At 38.0% G+C, this 14,853-nt stretch overlaps 1 protein-coding gene across 1 annotated transcript in view; it reads left to right on the forward strand.

Annotated features, from left to right (window-relative positions):
- Positions 1-13,787, forward strand: part of AHRR (aryl hydrocarbon receptor repressor) — an 83,155-nt gene extending 69,368 nt beyond the window's left edge. Inside the window, exons 5-11 of the mRNA XM_059855945.1 lie at positions 1,904-1,993; positions 3,281-3,410; positions 4,838-4,971; positions 6,381-6,583; positions 8,251-8,369; positions 9,312-9,453; positions 11,984-13,787. Coding sequence (XP_059711928.1) covers positions 1,904-1,993; positions 3,281-3,410; positions 4,838-4,971; positions 6,381-6,583; positions 8,251-8,369; positions 9,312-9,453; positions 11,984-13,103 — 1,938 coding nt within the window. The 3' untranslated portion in view covers positions 13,104-13,787. The remainder of the gene's footprint in view (positions 1-1,903; positions 1,994-3,280; positions 3,411-4,837; positions 4,972-6,380; positions 6,584-8,250; positions 8,370-9,311; positions 9,454-11,983) is intronic.
- The last annotated feature ends 1,066 nt before the right edge of the window (positions 13,788-14,853 follow it).

Genomic DNA, 14,853 nt, shown 5'->3' on the forward strand with positions numbered 1-14,853 from the left:
CCTGCAGTACAATAGAAGGTACATTTTAAGGATGTTCAGCATGATAATATTCAGATCTTGCGGTCATTGTTTAAGCTTTTCCAGCTTTTCCAGGGCTTAGTGTATTCGTTTGCATAGCTTAAGAACTTTTATTTAATTAAGAACATTTCTTTCATTTTTTTAGCTTTCTTAACTTCTGCCTGGTCCTGTTTCATGGGCAGGACTCGAGGTCTTTCAGAATATGCCTGGTAAGGGGCACAGACAAAAGGGAGCTCCCTTAAGTGTCCCACAGTTATCTTTATGGAAAATTTTAGTCTATCCAAATTAAAAAGCCTGCCAGATGTTCAAAATGTAATAAAATTCCTAACATCACATCACTGATGGTTTCATTGTTATGAAGATGGGTCCAAAGAGACAAGATGCCAAAAATGCTTTCTCGTCTCCATTTGCCGTTGGAAATGTATATGACAGATACCATCCACACAAGGTTCCTCTCAGTGCAGTGAGAGGTGCAGATGCAGAAATCTTGACATACCATCTTCTGTTTGGCGAGGTGCTGGGACAAATTTGTGCTTTATTTAGAGCAGGAAAAAGCACCAGTTGAGCAAGTCCTTGTGCTTGAAGAGTTGACAAGAATAATTAGTATTCGACACAAGCACAGCTAGGCAGACATCACTCTTATTCTGCAAAGGATCTGCACCTATGGAGCTGACCTGGAGCAAAGCAAGATTTGTCATTGACTGTTCTTAGCACTGACTTATGGTTAGTGTTGACCTGATTGAATCACTTGCTGCTATGGCCTTTGAAGGCTCTCCACTACTTTTCTCAAGTCATTGTTTCACAGGTTCTTCATGGCACAGAGCCTCTGGCCAAGCGTGGTCCCATGGGGCCATGTTTCCAAAGGTGCTCCACATTTATGATGGGAGCCAAACCTTCTGAGGAGGTCAGTCTATTGTGCACTGAACTCTTGAAATTCTGCCCACCATTGTCACAGTGGGAACAGCTTTCAAGCAGTCTTGGAAATCTGGTCCTTATTTAGGAACCAAAAAGAGAACCAAGCTCACAAGAATATGTCAGTGTATCTGGTTACTGAACAATTGAAAATCTGTCCTCACTGTGTTTCAGGATTAACTCAGGATTAATAGGCACATTGAGAGTTAGGTGAAGCAAGGATAATAATAATAATATAGCAGTATTTCAGCAACAGCTATTTGAACTGTAATCTCAAAGACCTCAAAACCACCACACGAAAGGATCTAGACTGCCTTGGAGTGCAAGCCTGCTGGAGTAAAGATATGTTACCAAATTTTTATCAAGGAAAGAGAGGCAGAATTAGTCAGTCCTCATGAAGCATGAGGACTCATGCAGCATGAGGACAGACTTTTTTATAATAATTGCATTTATGCAATTATGCTATGTATGTATTTTTATAGCAGCTTAAGAAAAAAGCCATACAAAAAACACAGATCCAGTTTTAGAGTCATGGTTAAAACAGCACATGTATTTAATTTTCCCTTTGTATATTATTATATTATAAGAAATAATGTATGTATATTCAAAGCAATTATTATGGAATGTGCAGTTTTAAATTAAAAGGAAAAACAAAGTAGTTGACGATTGCAATTAAACTTTTAATTCTATGAATTAATGAGCAAATATAATTATGAAGACCATTAAGCAGACAATAAACTAGTAATGTAATATGGTCGTTATACTGTAATTAAGTATTTTAACTTTTTTAGAAAAGAAAGAAAGCATGTTCCAGGTTGTTACTCGTTTTTCATGGTAGGAAAGAACTTAGTGTCCAACTTTTTGCAGAATGAGTTTTTTCTTTCCTAGGATATTCTTAAAATGATTACACTGATACTAATTTTATTTTTTATCTTCTGATTATCTTTTAAAGTATTTTATTTTCCTTTTTCAGTCACTGAATGGTTTTGCCCTGGTGGTGAGTGCAGATGGAATGATATTTTATGCATCATCGACAATTGTGGACTATCTAGGGTTTCATCAGGTAAATATATTCAGAATTACTTAGAATACCCAGTCACTGACATTGTATTGACTTTCTTGTCAATATATATATTGTCAATATTATAACTTCTGCTATTATTTGTAAATGCAGCACTATATGTTACACACCTTTGACTGCTGTTTGACATACACTTACTGAAATAAGGTTATTTTACCATACCATCTCAGATTAATTTTTTTTGTCAGTCTGACAGGTGAAGATTTATTTCTTGCAATTTCCTTTTATACAGCTTTTGTTAACAGAAACATGGTCCATTGTAAAACTAAGATTTAGCTAGAAGTTTCTTTTCAATTTCAATGTAAGATGCTGCTTCTCTAGGCTGGCTGGCTGTGTGCAATAAGTATATTCTAAAGTCACAGAATACCAGAACCACACAGTTGGAAAGGACCTCTGGAGGTCACCTAGACCAACCTCCTGCTCAAAGCACATCGAGCTAGAGCAGATTGATGCAGGACTGATCAAGCTTTGAGTTTCTGTGACCCCTCTGGAAGATGTATTCCAGTGTTTGGCCACCAAGACTAATTTTTTTTTTACTTATTATTAATTCCCAGCTTCCTATGCTGCCATTTGTGTCTGCTGCTTCTTGCCCTTTCACTTCTGAGAAGAGTCAGCCTTTGTCTTCTCTTCCCCTGCTCATTTGGTTGTTGTAGACAGCAGTACATTCCTTGTGTGGTTTTCCCTTCTGAAGGCTGAGCAAACCCTGCTCTTCTCTCCTGGATGTGCTCCAGCTCTCTTAAGTGTCTTGGTAGCACTCTCCTGGGCTCATTTTGACATTCTAATCTCTTTCTTTTCATGGGCTACCCAAAATTAAGAGAGAAATTTGCCTTTGCTGAACTTCCTGAGGTTCCTCTCAGCCTATTTTTACAGCCCACCAAGGAGCTGCCTCGCCCTCCCCAGCTGAGGGAGGCACCCTCTGCAAACCTGCTGAGCGTGCATTCTATCCCATGATTCCTTAGTCAAGAAATTAAGGAGGGTTTGTCCCAGCATAAATCCCTGGGAGATGCCACTAGTCATCACTTGCAGTTGGATGTTTATTACTCACATTTACATATGTACAAGAGAGTTAAGAATAGAAAGAATTATCTTAGGATGTGAAGGGAAAAAGCAGATGTTGAGAAGTAGGGGTCTTAGAAACAGCTTTCCTCATTGAAGCTGCTCTGAAGGTGTCCTACACCTGCCATTATTGTAAGCAAACTATCAATCTAAAGATAGGTGGCTGCCCCCCTACAGTTCCTAATTAACCATTCCTTGTTGTAATTGTTTCAGACTGATGTAATGCACCAAAACATATATGATTACATCCACGTGGATGACCGCCAGGATTTCTGCAGACAACTGCACTGGGCCATGAATCCTCCCCAGATGTTGTCGGGACAGCAACTACAGTCAGAAACAGGTGGGATTGTGCATGTTGGTTGGAAACATAGGCACCACTGTACAGAGGTAGAATTGCACTCCACCTATGCCTGTATCAGTAGCATCTCCAGTCAGATCCTTCACTGGAAAGATGCATAGTGGCCATTTATTTATGTTATTGTCTCAGAGGTGGCATTTCTCCCTGTTCCTGGGCATTTATAAGGCAGAGTGCTCAAGCCACTGGTGCTACAAAGTTGTTTCCTTTGCTTTTCTCTAATGTGCCTACATGTATTCTTACAGGCTCAGACTGAGCAGCATCAGTTCTTCATACTGCCAAAATTTTGTTGGCAACAGATCAGGACATCTATAGTCCTCTCATTGATTCAAAAGGTTTCTGAACAGAATCACCACGGAAGCATCACTTTCTGCCATTTGTTTTCCCATGCAAAATGATGTAGACAGGAGAACAAATAGGTTTAGCAATGCACCTTTTCCTCAGAGGCTTTACTTCCCTAGGATGGGAATTGGGTGCCTGCCCTCAAAGTTTCTCCTACATGAGATATTAATCTGAAATCACAACTGCAGAACTTACAATCAGGTTGAGATTGTTAACCTTCTAAAGAATTATTGATCCCAGCAAAATGTATGCATTTCACCAGAAGGTGAGGTAGTAATTGAGGAAACGAATTGGGAAGTATAGTCCCCAGGTGAGTGGGGAGAAACTTGCAAGAAATCCTTCAGCAACCTCTACGAAGTCCTCGGGAACACAGTCGTGAAACTTGATGGAATTTCTTGCATTTCCTGAAAAGCGGTTTCAGTGTTTTACAAGAATCTTATAAATATCTGAGGAGCTTTGCAAGATTTTGTAGGAAGTACGCAGGAAACAAGCAAAACAACATGTGCTACTATTTCAAACTATAAAATTTACAAATATTTGGAATTTTCATCCTAATGTATATTGTGGAGAATTTCAGGTCTTGAGCTCATAGTTTTGTACAAACAGTTGTGTCTTTTGGGAAATATTTCAAAAAACTGCACTTGTATAAAAAAATCAAGGAGGTGCAACACCTGAACATTAGCTAAAAATCTACTGTCCATTTTTTTGTTCTGTTTTTTTTCTAGGATTATCATTTTTCCTTATTTTGTTCTCCTGTCTAATGCATTTTCTGTGATCTCTGATCTCAAAACCAGCAACATCTGTTACCCTGTTTTGCATCATTAGAAATCAAAAAAAACTTAGGAAATAAAGAAGAAACTCACCAAAATCCCATTGCAGAGCTTTTATTTTTCTTTTGTGAGAGCATGTGCAGATGTATTCATACATGACACCATTGAATATTCACTCATCCATAAAGAAATTTTTAGCAATTTCCGTAACAGCTTCCTCAATTGGCTACAGAACATTTTCATTATTTCATTTTATTTCATCAGTGATCTGATATATGTTCCCTCCACTGTTGTTCCTAGGAGAAGAATATATTCTCAGTAAATTGTTCAAAGCACAAGAGAATGACAGCATGACAACAGATTATTCTTCCTTTTTAACTCGCTGTTTCATCTGTCGAGTTCGCTGCTTGTTGGACAGTACTTCTGGATTCCTTGTAAGTACAACTTCACTTAGCTCACTGTAGGCATAGACAATGTAGTAGACTTAAATTACTTCATATGAAAAATTCTTCAACATAAATATTGTGGAAATCCATGGACAGGATGCACTTTTCTTTTGCTATGCACTAGCAAGAAACACCTAGGATAATTATTGATATGTGTAAATAATTCTGGGAGAAAAGAAGGTTGTAATAATTGAAACTGAAAGACTTTAAAGATATTTATATTTTAAGCCCTTTTTGACAATATCTGCCCTGTATTTGTACAAGGGTGGCAAGTCTGAATTTCAACAATTAACACTTAAGCCCAAAGTATTCGCTTTAAGGAGAAGGAAAAATAATGATCTGTTTTTTCCTTTTGTAAAGAATCCTTTAATAATAAAACCCAGAATTAGAAAGTCTCTTGCATGCTCCATACCAGGAGCAGTTCATTTCTAGAAATCCCTTTTTCTCCATTTCCTTAGTAAAGACCAATGCTGTTTCTACTTAGGGGAAACTCCAGCACGTGCAAAAAAACAAAAAAAAAAAAAAAAAGAAATGATCAGCATGAGACTGGGAAATGCAAGTTATGCCTCAGATGCTCATTTGCTGGAAGGCTGTGGGTCTCAACAGCCATCATCTCTGCATTCCTGCTTTAATCTTGTAGCTCTGGAAAATGCCTAACTCAAATGGGCTGATTTTCAATGGGCATTTTTTGGTAGTTAATTTTATCACTGAGAGGCAGCAGCTTGCTATTAACTTGAACCTTGCCTTCTGACTACACAGACACTTCAGGCAGGGATGGATGGTTCCTTCCAAGCTGTGCACTCTGGATGTGGCTATCTTGAGCCTATTTTTTTCCTTGATACCTGTCTCCACAGCCCTTGGGTTGTACCAGTCTGTATACTTCCCAAAGAAAGTGCAGAATAAGAGGAAAGAAACCAAGAAACCATCTTGCTGGAGAGAACAGAGCACAGAAAAATAATGGTTCCAGCTTCAGTGGGGTACAGAGGAAACAGCTCAGTGTTTGCACCACTGTACGTGGCCCGTTTTGGCAAACAGAACATAACACAGAACTTCTACTGCTGAGTACACAAGAGAGAAAAATCTCTCAACCAGCCTCAAAAGTCTCATCTTACTGTTGATAGTACCTCCACCCACCCCGTCTCTGAAATGGCATGGTTTAAATTATATGAAGAAAATGAAATTCATAGTTTCAATCGCTGATTCAAAACTGGTTTTGGTGTTAAATGACACAGTCTATAGCTTGTACTAGTATTTTTAGTATTTTAAATGTTTATACACTAAATGCTTAAGCTATTGGGTTTTTTCTTTTTTTTTCTTTTCTTGCCTTTTTTTTTTTTTTTGTGCTGGGGGTTTTTTTGTTTTCTTTTGTTTTTGTTTTTGTTTTTTTTTTATACCAGACAATGCAGTTCCAAGGCAAACTAAAGTTCCTCTTTGGACAAAGGAAGAAGTCCTCATCAGGAACAGTACTGCCACCTCAGCTGTCCTTATTCTGCATAGTGGTACCACTTCTGCTCCCTTCTGTGACAGAGATGAAGATGAAAAGCCTGCTTGTGAGAGCAAAACACAAAGCTGACGATGCAGCAGCAGCACCAAACACGAAGTATTTACAAATTAATCTTTTGGCATTTAGTGAAGATTATGGGCTATTAAGCATGTAAAAAACACAAATTATGCTGAATATCTCTCCATTTGAAATCTCTTTCTCAGAAAAGTGAATAATTTATCTGGATTTACTATTGAACACAAAATAAATATAATACAATTATTATAATATAGCATAATATAATGCAAGATGATGCAATATATTGTATTTTATTTATAATACATATTAAGTAATTTATTTCAATATAAAAATTTATATTAGAAATTGAACATTAGAATATCTTTCTAACCTTCAAAAGTTAGCAACTCAGTAAGCCAGCTGTAAAAGTGGAAAAGAAAAAGTATTTTTACTGTGAGTTTTCTAATTTCAGGATCTTCTGCTAACACAATTATTTCGACTTGGGCATTTTGGTAACAAACAAAGGAAAACTTCAGAAAGCTGAATGTGTGTGTGGGGGATGTGTTCACAAACAGTCTAATGAGCTGTATTTGGTGTATGCATGTATCTTTCAACAGAAGTTTTATGAACACGTAAATTTACAATTGCACTAAATGGCTTGGGGGTGATCATTTGGTAGCAATCACAAAAGATCAGGACAGATTGTGTTCAGACTCATCTCCTCCCTAACACTTATTTTTGTTAATCTTCTACGGCAAAATTTGTTGACGTTTGGGGCTAGGATCACATTTTCCCTTACTTGCTTAAATATAACCTTACAGTAATGAGTTCTATTGCTGTGAAGCAAAATGCTCATCTGTATCACTGGCAGTACCATAATTTGGCTTTTAATTAGATTATGCTTGTGTATGTGTGGATTCACTGTCCAGATGTATAATGTGGTTCTAGTACATACATCCTTTTGAGAAGAACTAAATTGCTGTAAGTCTGATATAATGGACTATGCAGGCTTTTGGAATAGAGTTGGAAAGTCATTTCTGCTTGCCAGTTTTTCCAGTGGCCCAGCTGAAATTAACTGATGGTCAGAATTGAGCTCCTAATAGAGAAGTGCTTTACTACCTGACTGGACAGTGGCCAAGGATCTGACAAGAATGAAGCAACAATTTATCTTCAGTGTTTCCTTTGGTTCAGGCCTGAAGCATGGTAGCCAAGGATGGTGGGCAGATTTACGGAGTCTTTTTTTTTTCTGAGGGTCTTAATGCAAGGAAACATTTGAAATTCAGTATTACACACATAGTGCACCCTTTTAAAGCCCTGATTCAAGCTTTTTCAACTAAAGATTGGAAGAAACACATTCAAATCATATGGTGCTTATTGCAAATTGAAGTAATGCCAGCTGTTAAATTCATTGCTGGTCACTGTGATGTACTTACCTCGAACATAACTCGAATAGGAAGAGCAGAATATACACAGCATTTGTCTCAATTCCAGATGAAATTTATTTCTCCAGATATAGTAACTCATAAACAGAATATCCCTAAACAGAACTATTCCTCTTAATTGAATACAGAACTCCGGTCACACACTAGCTGGGGCAAGCAAATGATGCAGGAAAAAGATAATTATTTAGTGCTAGGTACTATATGCTTAAACCAAATGCCTTTGCTAACGACCACCAGCTTGAAAATCATATCTTTTAGGGTCTGTGATTCTCCTGTGTTGTCATTCACTGACAAGGAATTTTCCACATTTTCTCCCCTCTACAGCTCCAGTTCAAGAGGTAGCTCAGGACTTTGTGAAGCAACAGAATTATATGGAAGAAACAATCACCATGAAGGTGCTGCCTTCACTAATGCATTACAGATTGCTGAAAACCAAATCAAAGGTACTGCTAAGAACTTCTAGATTATGTACAGTTTATGGAAAAAGAACCTAATCTTTTATTTTCTCCTGATAAGTTTTTCAGGTTTTGGTCCCAATGCTCTTTTTCTTCTTCTTCTCCCTAACACCTCTTCTTTTAAAAAATACAAAAAATTGTCCACCTCAAAAGGTAGTGCAGAATAAGTCTGTGATTTCAGAGTGGGTAGAAAATTTACAGAGAAATTCAAACAATCAAGGCAAAGAGTAAATAGTAAATAAATGGTAGTAGAAGAATACTCAACCTATGCTAATGTAAAAGTGACAGCACTGAATTTATAAGTTTATGTGAAAATCCTGATAATTAATAACAAGATCTATTCCTCTTTGATGAAAACTGGAAGATATGTTACAAATGTTAGTTTTCCCCAAAGATTAGAAAACAGAGGGAAATTAGAATGCATTGTCTTTAAAACTCATGATGTGCCCACAGCTTTGACTCATGCTTTTCCGGTGCTTGGCTGTGGAAAAATTTTGAGAGTCTAGGCTCTATTTCAGATTTTACAATGGATAAAATTCTGATGGTAAGTCTACCCCACTGGGCAACTTCTTCTTGAGCAGGCTTGTACTCAACCTGTCATATCTGCTGGAAATCTTTAATGTCTTTAAAATCATTCCTTTCTTATAGCTCCATTTTTCATGGGTACTTGTGGGTACTACTTCTACTGAGATCAAAATATTAGAAGTAATGACTATCACTGTAAAATCCTTGGTTACAGTTTAAGTGCCTTACTAGGCTTTTCAAATTTTAGTTTTAAGATGTAATTTGCTTCATTTTGTGTTTTAGATTGTACTTTCCTATGCTGATGCTTCTAGGGAAACAAAGAAATCTTTGAACATTTGCAGTTTAGCTGACAAAAAATACCTAATACTGCTTGGATTAAAATCTATTTTCTTTTAAATTATATAGCAAAGAATAATGGAGAAAATGGCATTTCTCTAGTCAAAGTACAAACAAATGAAGATCACTGGGTCTGGGTTCAAGCTAACACTCAACTTCTGTATCGAAGTGGTTGTTCAGAATACGTCCTTGCCCAACAACAAATGTTAAAGTAAGTATATTTTCCAGTGCCAAAAAGAAAAAAAAATAGAAAAATGAATGCTGTAGTGACCTAAGAGAAGAGCTGAATGTGAAAAATTTAGTTTACTTATTATATGGAAACCTATTTCTGTCTTGGAATATATGAAATGGCAGTTACAATCCTAAACAATATTTATTTTCTGTCTTCAGCCTTTTCTTCTTCTGAAGTTGAGTATACATATGTTGACACAGAAATAAATGATTTTATTAATATTTGTCGTGCACAATAAAATGTATTTTGGGTTTTGTTTTATGTTGCAGCTGAAAATCTAGTGTCCTAGTTTTTCTGCTTATCAGCATTTGACTATGTTAAGCTTTATTTTTTCCTTCAAATAAGACAGGTGATTTCATGTTTTCAGTTGTGCATGTGCAACATAATCTAAAGAAGGGTACTCATATTCATTGTGTGCTTGTAGACAGATACATCTAGTGGCCTCCAGGCTCAGTCACGGAGTAACTAATCTCACAGTAAACTAATCTCACAGATTTGCATTGAGAGAGGAGTTTTTGGATGAGTTTTGCCCTTTCCTCCCAAGTGGGCTTTGCATCCTTCCCCCATGGGACTGTGTGTTCCAGTTCCTGTGGGCCTTGTTGAAGTATCTCTTCAAGCTGGTCTGTGGGAAGAGATAAGAGAGTGGACTCAATGAGTTTTACATGGCCACCATCTGGCCCAGTGTTAAAAATGTGGCTGTTATCCCAGATTTTTTTCCTTTAGAATGTCTTGCAGGTGGAAGAAATGAAAAAAGTCTTTGCACTTCCAGAGTAGATATTCCTTGCAGGTGATGTATCTCTCAAGATCCGCATGAATAGCAGGGGAGCTCTCACCTGAGGATGCTGGAACTTTTTACCTTTACTGAGATGGCACAAACATCTTGCTGTGTCAGGGAATGAACTTCTATTAAGAAGTGGATTAAAAGGGGCTGTTTCTTTTATTAGTTTCTCTACTTCCAGCTTGTTTTTGGTAATTAAGCATGTTTATTTAGTTACATTTTTGCTTTCAGAGAGATTAAAATCCTTCTTTTATGCTTGATAGTTCCCACAGACTGAAGTATAGCAAGGGTTGGCCTTGGTGATTGTATTCAGTTCTGTCTTAGTCTGCAATAGACTTCGCATTTGCTACAACTTTTTTTTGGATGTTGTTAAAATGTATGCTGTCTTCCAGGAAACATAGATTCTTTTGGAGTATTTTCACTAGATACTATTTCACTGTGAAATTCTTCATTTTGGGGTTTAACTTTTTTTTTTACTATTGCATTTTGTTCAGTCCTGTGCTTCCCAATTTGACCATTTTCTGAGAAGCGTGTTCTGCAGCAAACTTTTATGAGACTATTTGCATCTCAATACTGTCAATAATAATAATAAGAATATTTATCAGAGGACTGAAAATATTTAATGCCTCAAAATATAACAAAGAGAGAGAGAAAATATTCTTCTTTCATGGTGTACATCATTACAGTGGGACGTTCTCTCTTTGTAACAACACGGACTCCCTCTACTGGAAAATCCTTTTCTTGCACGTTGATTCAGGGAAACTCAAGGAAATATTGAGTTCATTACTCAAGGAAAAAGTTCTATTGTGAACGAAGAAAAAGCCTTCTAAACCCCTCAGTAGCTATTCAGGTTTTCACATGCAGTTTCCTACTGAGATCTGCTTCTTGCCTGGAGAGGCATGAGGTGCTTTCATGCACTTGATCCCTCAGAGTTGGGAATCAGCACATTAGTGAATTCAAGACCTAAATCTCAGGATTTGGACCCCAGTTCTGAAAACAGCTGCTTTGGGCGTGGAAGTGCTCAGGCAGCACCCTCTGCCACTGTTCTTCTTTAATGTGGAGTACTTCAGCTGGAGGTCATGGAAAATTAATTCACTGGCCATCTCAGAAAACAAAAGGCAGCATAAAGTAAGTTAGACATATAAAACAAACATACACCCAGTATGAACATCTGTGACTATTTGGTTATTTAATTTGGGCATTTTATTTCCTCTCAGCTGTGTTCTTGAAATGTAAGACCCCCACAGTTCTCCCTCAAATCACTCTGATCAGAAAGCTCTTATGTGTCCAAATAACTCTTTGTTAAAAAAATATATCTCATTTAAGATGCTACTTGTATTTTATCTCTAGAATTTTCTACACACAAAGATTATTTAAATATATTTTAAGGGAAGAACAAAGGTTCTTCCCTTAAAATAAGAAGGAAGTTACTGTATTGTACTACAATTTTTAGGTTATTGAACTGTGTGCTTGAAATGGAAGAACAATGCATGAATTCAAACGAAGCAATGCCTCAGAAAGTTAGCTGTGCACACACATGGACACCCAGATGCAGGGACACTCTTTTGTTCTCTCAAGCAAACGCAAAGATTATGTGCACAAGAGTGTGAGAGTCCTGTATTGAGCACAATATAGGGCTTGTAATGCATGTTGAGCCACTCTGTATCCCAGAAAACCACAATTTAGAGAACTCTGATTGACCTGACTTCTTTTTTCTACTCTTATTGAAAGGGAAGAAGATGAACAACTGAAGATACTAAGCGGTTTTGCCAGTTTGAAAGGAAACCTGGAGGGGCTTTCCTATAACAGTGCCATTGAAACTCTGGGCCAGTGGAAGCATCTTAACTGGGCAGCAGTGAAGAATGAACAAGATAATGTAAAAGTGAAGTTTGAGCCTCATACTAATGGTGAGTGTTTTATGCAAGAGGAACCTCTCAGTTCTAACACATCAGTTTTAGGTATTCAAAACAACTGCACCACAAACAGTAGCTGGACTTTAAGAAACTCCAGTTCTTGTTCTATGAGCCAGAGAATGAACACGTGTCCAAACAGGAGAGCTGGATCGTTCTACAACAGAGACCAAAATTTCTTAAATTTGGCACCAACTTGTCCTTCCCACTGGGGGAGCGCAGAAAACGGCCAGTCCTACTCGGGGCTCCAACAGCGCTGTGCAGAGAACTACGCCACAGACCACGGGAAGCTGCAGAGACCATTCCTATCCCCAGAGTCTCTCTATGACACAGCCACTCCCTTGGAGATGCCTATCAAAACGGAATATGACTCTGACTCTGAAAACATTGCCGATAACTACCTGCTCCCGCAGAGCCGAGCCTGGCTGGAGGAGAGCGGCTCGCTGAGAAAGCAGGGACCCAGCTACCCCGGCAGAGTGCACCTCAAAACGGAGCCAGACCTCTGCCAGCCAGCCTTGCCTTGCCAGAAGCCAAGGCACTGCCTTTACACACCCCACAACTGGCAATGCATCGTAGCAAATCATCCCAACAACCTGAACTTGAACAGAGCCGGCAAGGGCGCACGGAACAAGGAGGTGGCTCCCTTTTGCCCTCAGAACTCCTCTGTGTGTTTGGAAAGCATGCCCGACCTGCCACACACAGCTTGCTACGGCCACTTCTACAGCCCCAGCCCAGGGGAGGAGAAAGAGCAGATTAATGAGGCCTTCAAAATGCCATGTGAATTTAAAAACCCCTGCCTGGTTCAAGCAATCAAGCGGGAGCCCCTGGATTCTCCACCCTTGTCCAGCAGTGGACAGAACAGAGCACACCCAAGCTTCCCTGAAAATACATTAGCAGGTCCTGTGCCTCATAAAACCACTGAATGTACATTTTTGCAATAGATTTTATAACATTTGAAATATTTATAATGTTAAAAGCAAGAAGTTGTAGATTCTCTTCCAGTTGAGTTAAATGACTTGCTAAAATCAAAAGCCAGTGGAAAGATTTTGAGAGAGAGTGTGTGTGTGTGTGTGTGTGTGTGTGTGTGTGTGTGTATGTGCGTGCACCTGTGTGTGAAAAGAAACAGACACAGGTACACACAGCCTACCCCCTGCTACTGCCCTTCTTTTAGTGGTCTTTGGAAAGAGGAAAGAAAGATAAAACCTCAGGCACAGAAAAATAATCATTACTTGCTGCACAGGTATACTTGATCATTTTTCCTTATCACCTTTCTTCTCTTGTCTACAGTTCATTAGCAAAGCCTAGCAATTTCTGTTTCCTTTGTTCTGTTTGTTTTTCTCAAGCTGAAGTGATGCCTCTGTGTGAAACAAAAATGTTTATGGTCTTCAGTGTGGTCAGTTTACCATAAGAGTTTTTGGCTTATAATTATTTTTCTACTCTTCTAAGAAGAATCAGCTATTCCTTCATCCCAGCATTAAATTAATGGCAATAGGAGAGGGCTTCCCAACACAAATTTTTAATTTAAAAGGACCGCGTAACTAAAAACAACTACTTGCATAAGCAATTAGAAATTATTTTACTTCAAACTAAAGTTACTCCTAAGTTTCTTGATAATATTATTGTTTAAAATCCATATTTTTCCATTTCATTGCCATCAGCCTTTCATGTTGCTGCTGAAAGACTGAACAATGGGATGTAATCTACTTCTCTAAACGAGTTACAAAATGCTGTTAAGTATACGTGAGAACAAAGTATTTCTCTGATTATTTTCCTTGCTGTTACTTGTAACATCAACAAAGGAAATGCACTTTTTTACTTGATAGTATTTTTTTGACTGATAGCAGCTTGTTAGATATCGTCACCCTACATCAAAACCAAATCCCACACTAGGATTATTTTCAAAAACATCCTAGTTTCAACCCTAAAAGAAACCCTTAATCTCACTGAGAGGTAGATGTCTACCTTTCAAAAGCACTTCAGTGCATTTTAGTGCTTTTGAAAAGACGGTGTATACTTTTCTTTGAACCCAGACAGTAATGCATTTCCACAACAACAAAAAAAATAAAGTTATATTTTGGGTTTTGTTATTGTTGTAGTTTGACTTCTGCACTAATTTTTGTTTTAAAATTGCACTATTTCAACTTTATATCAACTTCACCTATATACCAACCACATCATTTAAAAAAAGAAAGCTTAGATGTATGTATATGTGCTTTTTGAAAGAAGCCCTGTAATGAATGACTTCTTTTTCAAAATGTTATAAATAATTATAATGTCTTCCTTTATCTGTTAGTCATGAAGGGCATGGCTTCACATGCCAGATGAGTGGCGTAAAATTCTCCCAAATGCTTTAAATATGTGGGATAAGTGAAGTTTTCAGGTAGTGCAATGGTTCTGCACCTGGGAGGCTGCTCTTCTCCAAGAAGACTGATTATCTCTTCTGATAGAATTTACTGCCTGTACATTAGAGTTGGCAGGTGTAAAGATATTCATTCTCTGCATGTTAGTGCTTATGAACTGTGGTATGAAGTGCTGCACACTGGACAGTAAAGAAGGGCAGCAACACCTTACTGTATCTTGGGTTAGATCTGTCATAGTTCAGCTGACCATACCCAAGCCACGAGAATGTTTTCTTTTTGTGTCTGAGGTACATCAGCTCCCTGTTGGCCATGGGCTGCCTATTGTTTGAGA

The sequence above is a fragment of the Haemorhous mexicanus genome, chromosome 1 (genome assembly GCF_027477595.1).
Source record: "Haemorhous mexicanus isolate bHaeMex1 chromosome 1, bHaeMex1.pri, whole genome shotgun sequence".
NCBI lineage: Eukaryota > Metazoa > Chordata > Aves > Passeriformes > Fringillidae > Haemorhous > Haemorhous mexicanus.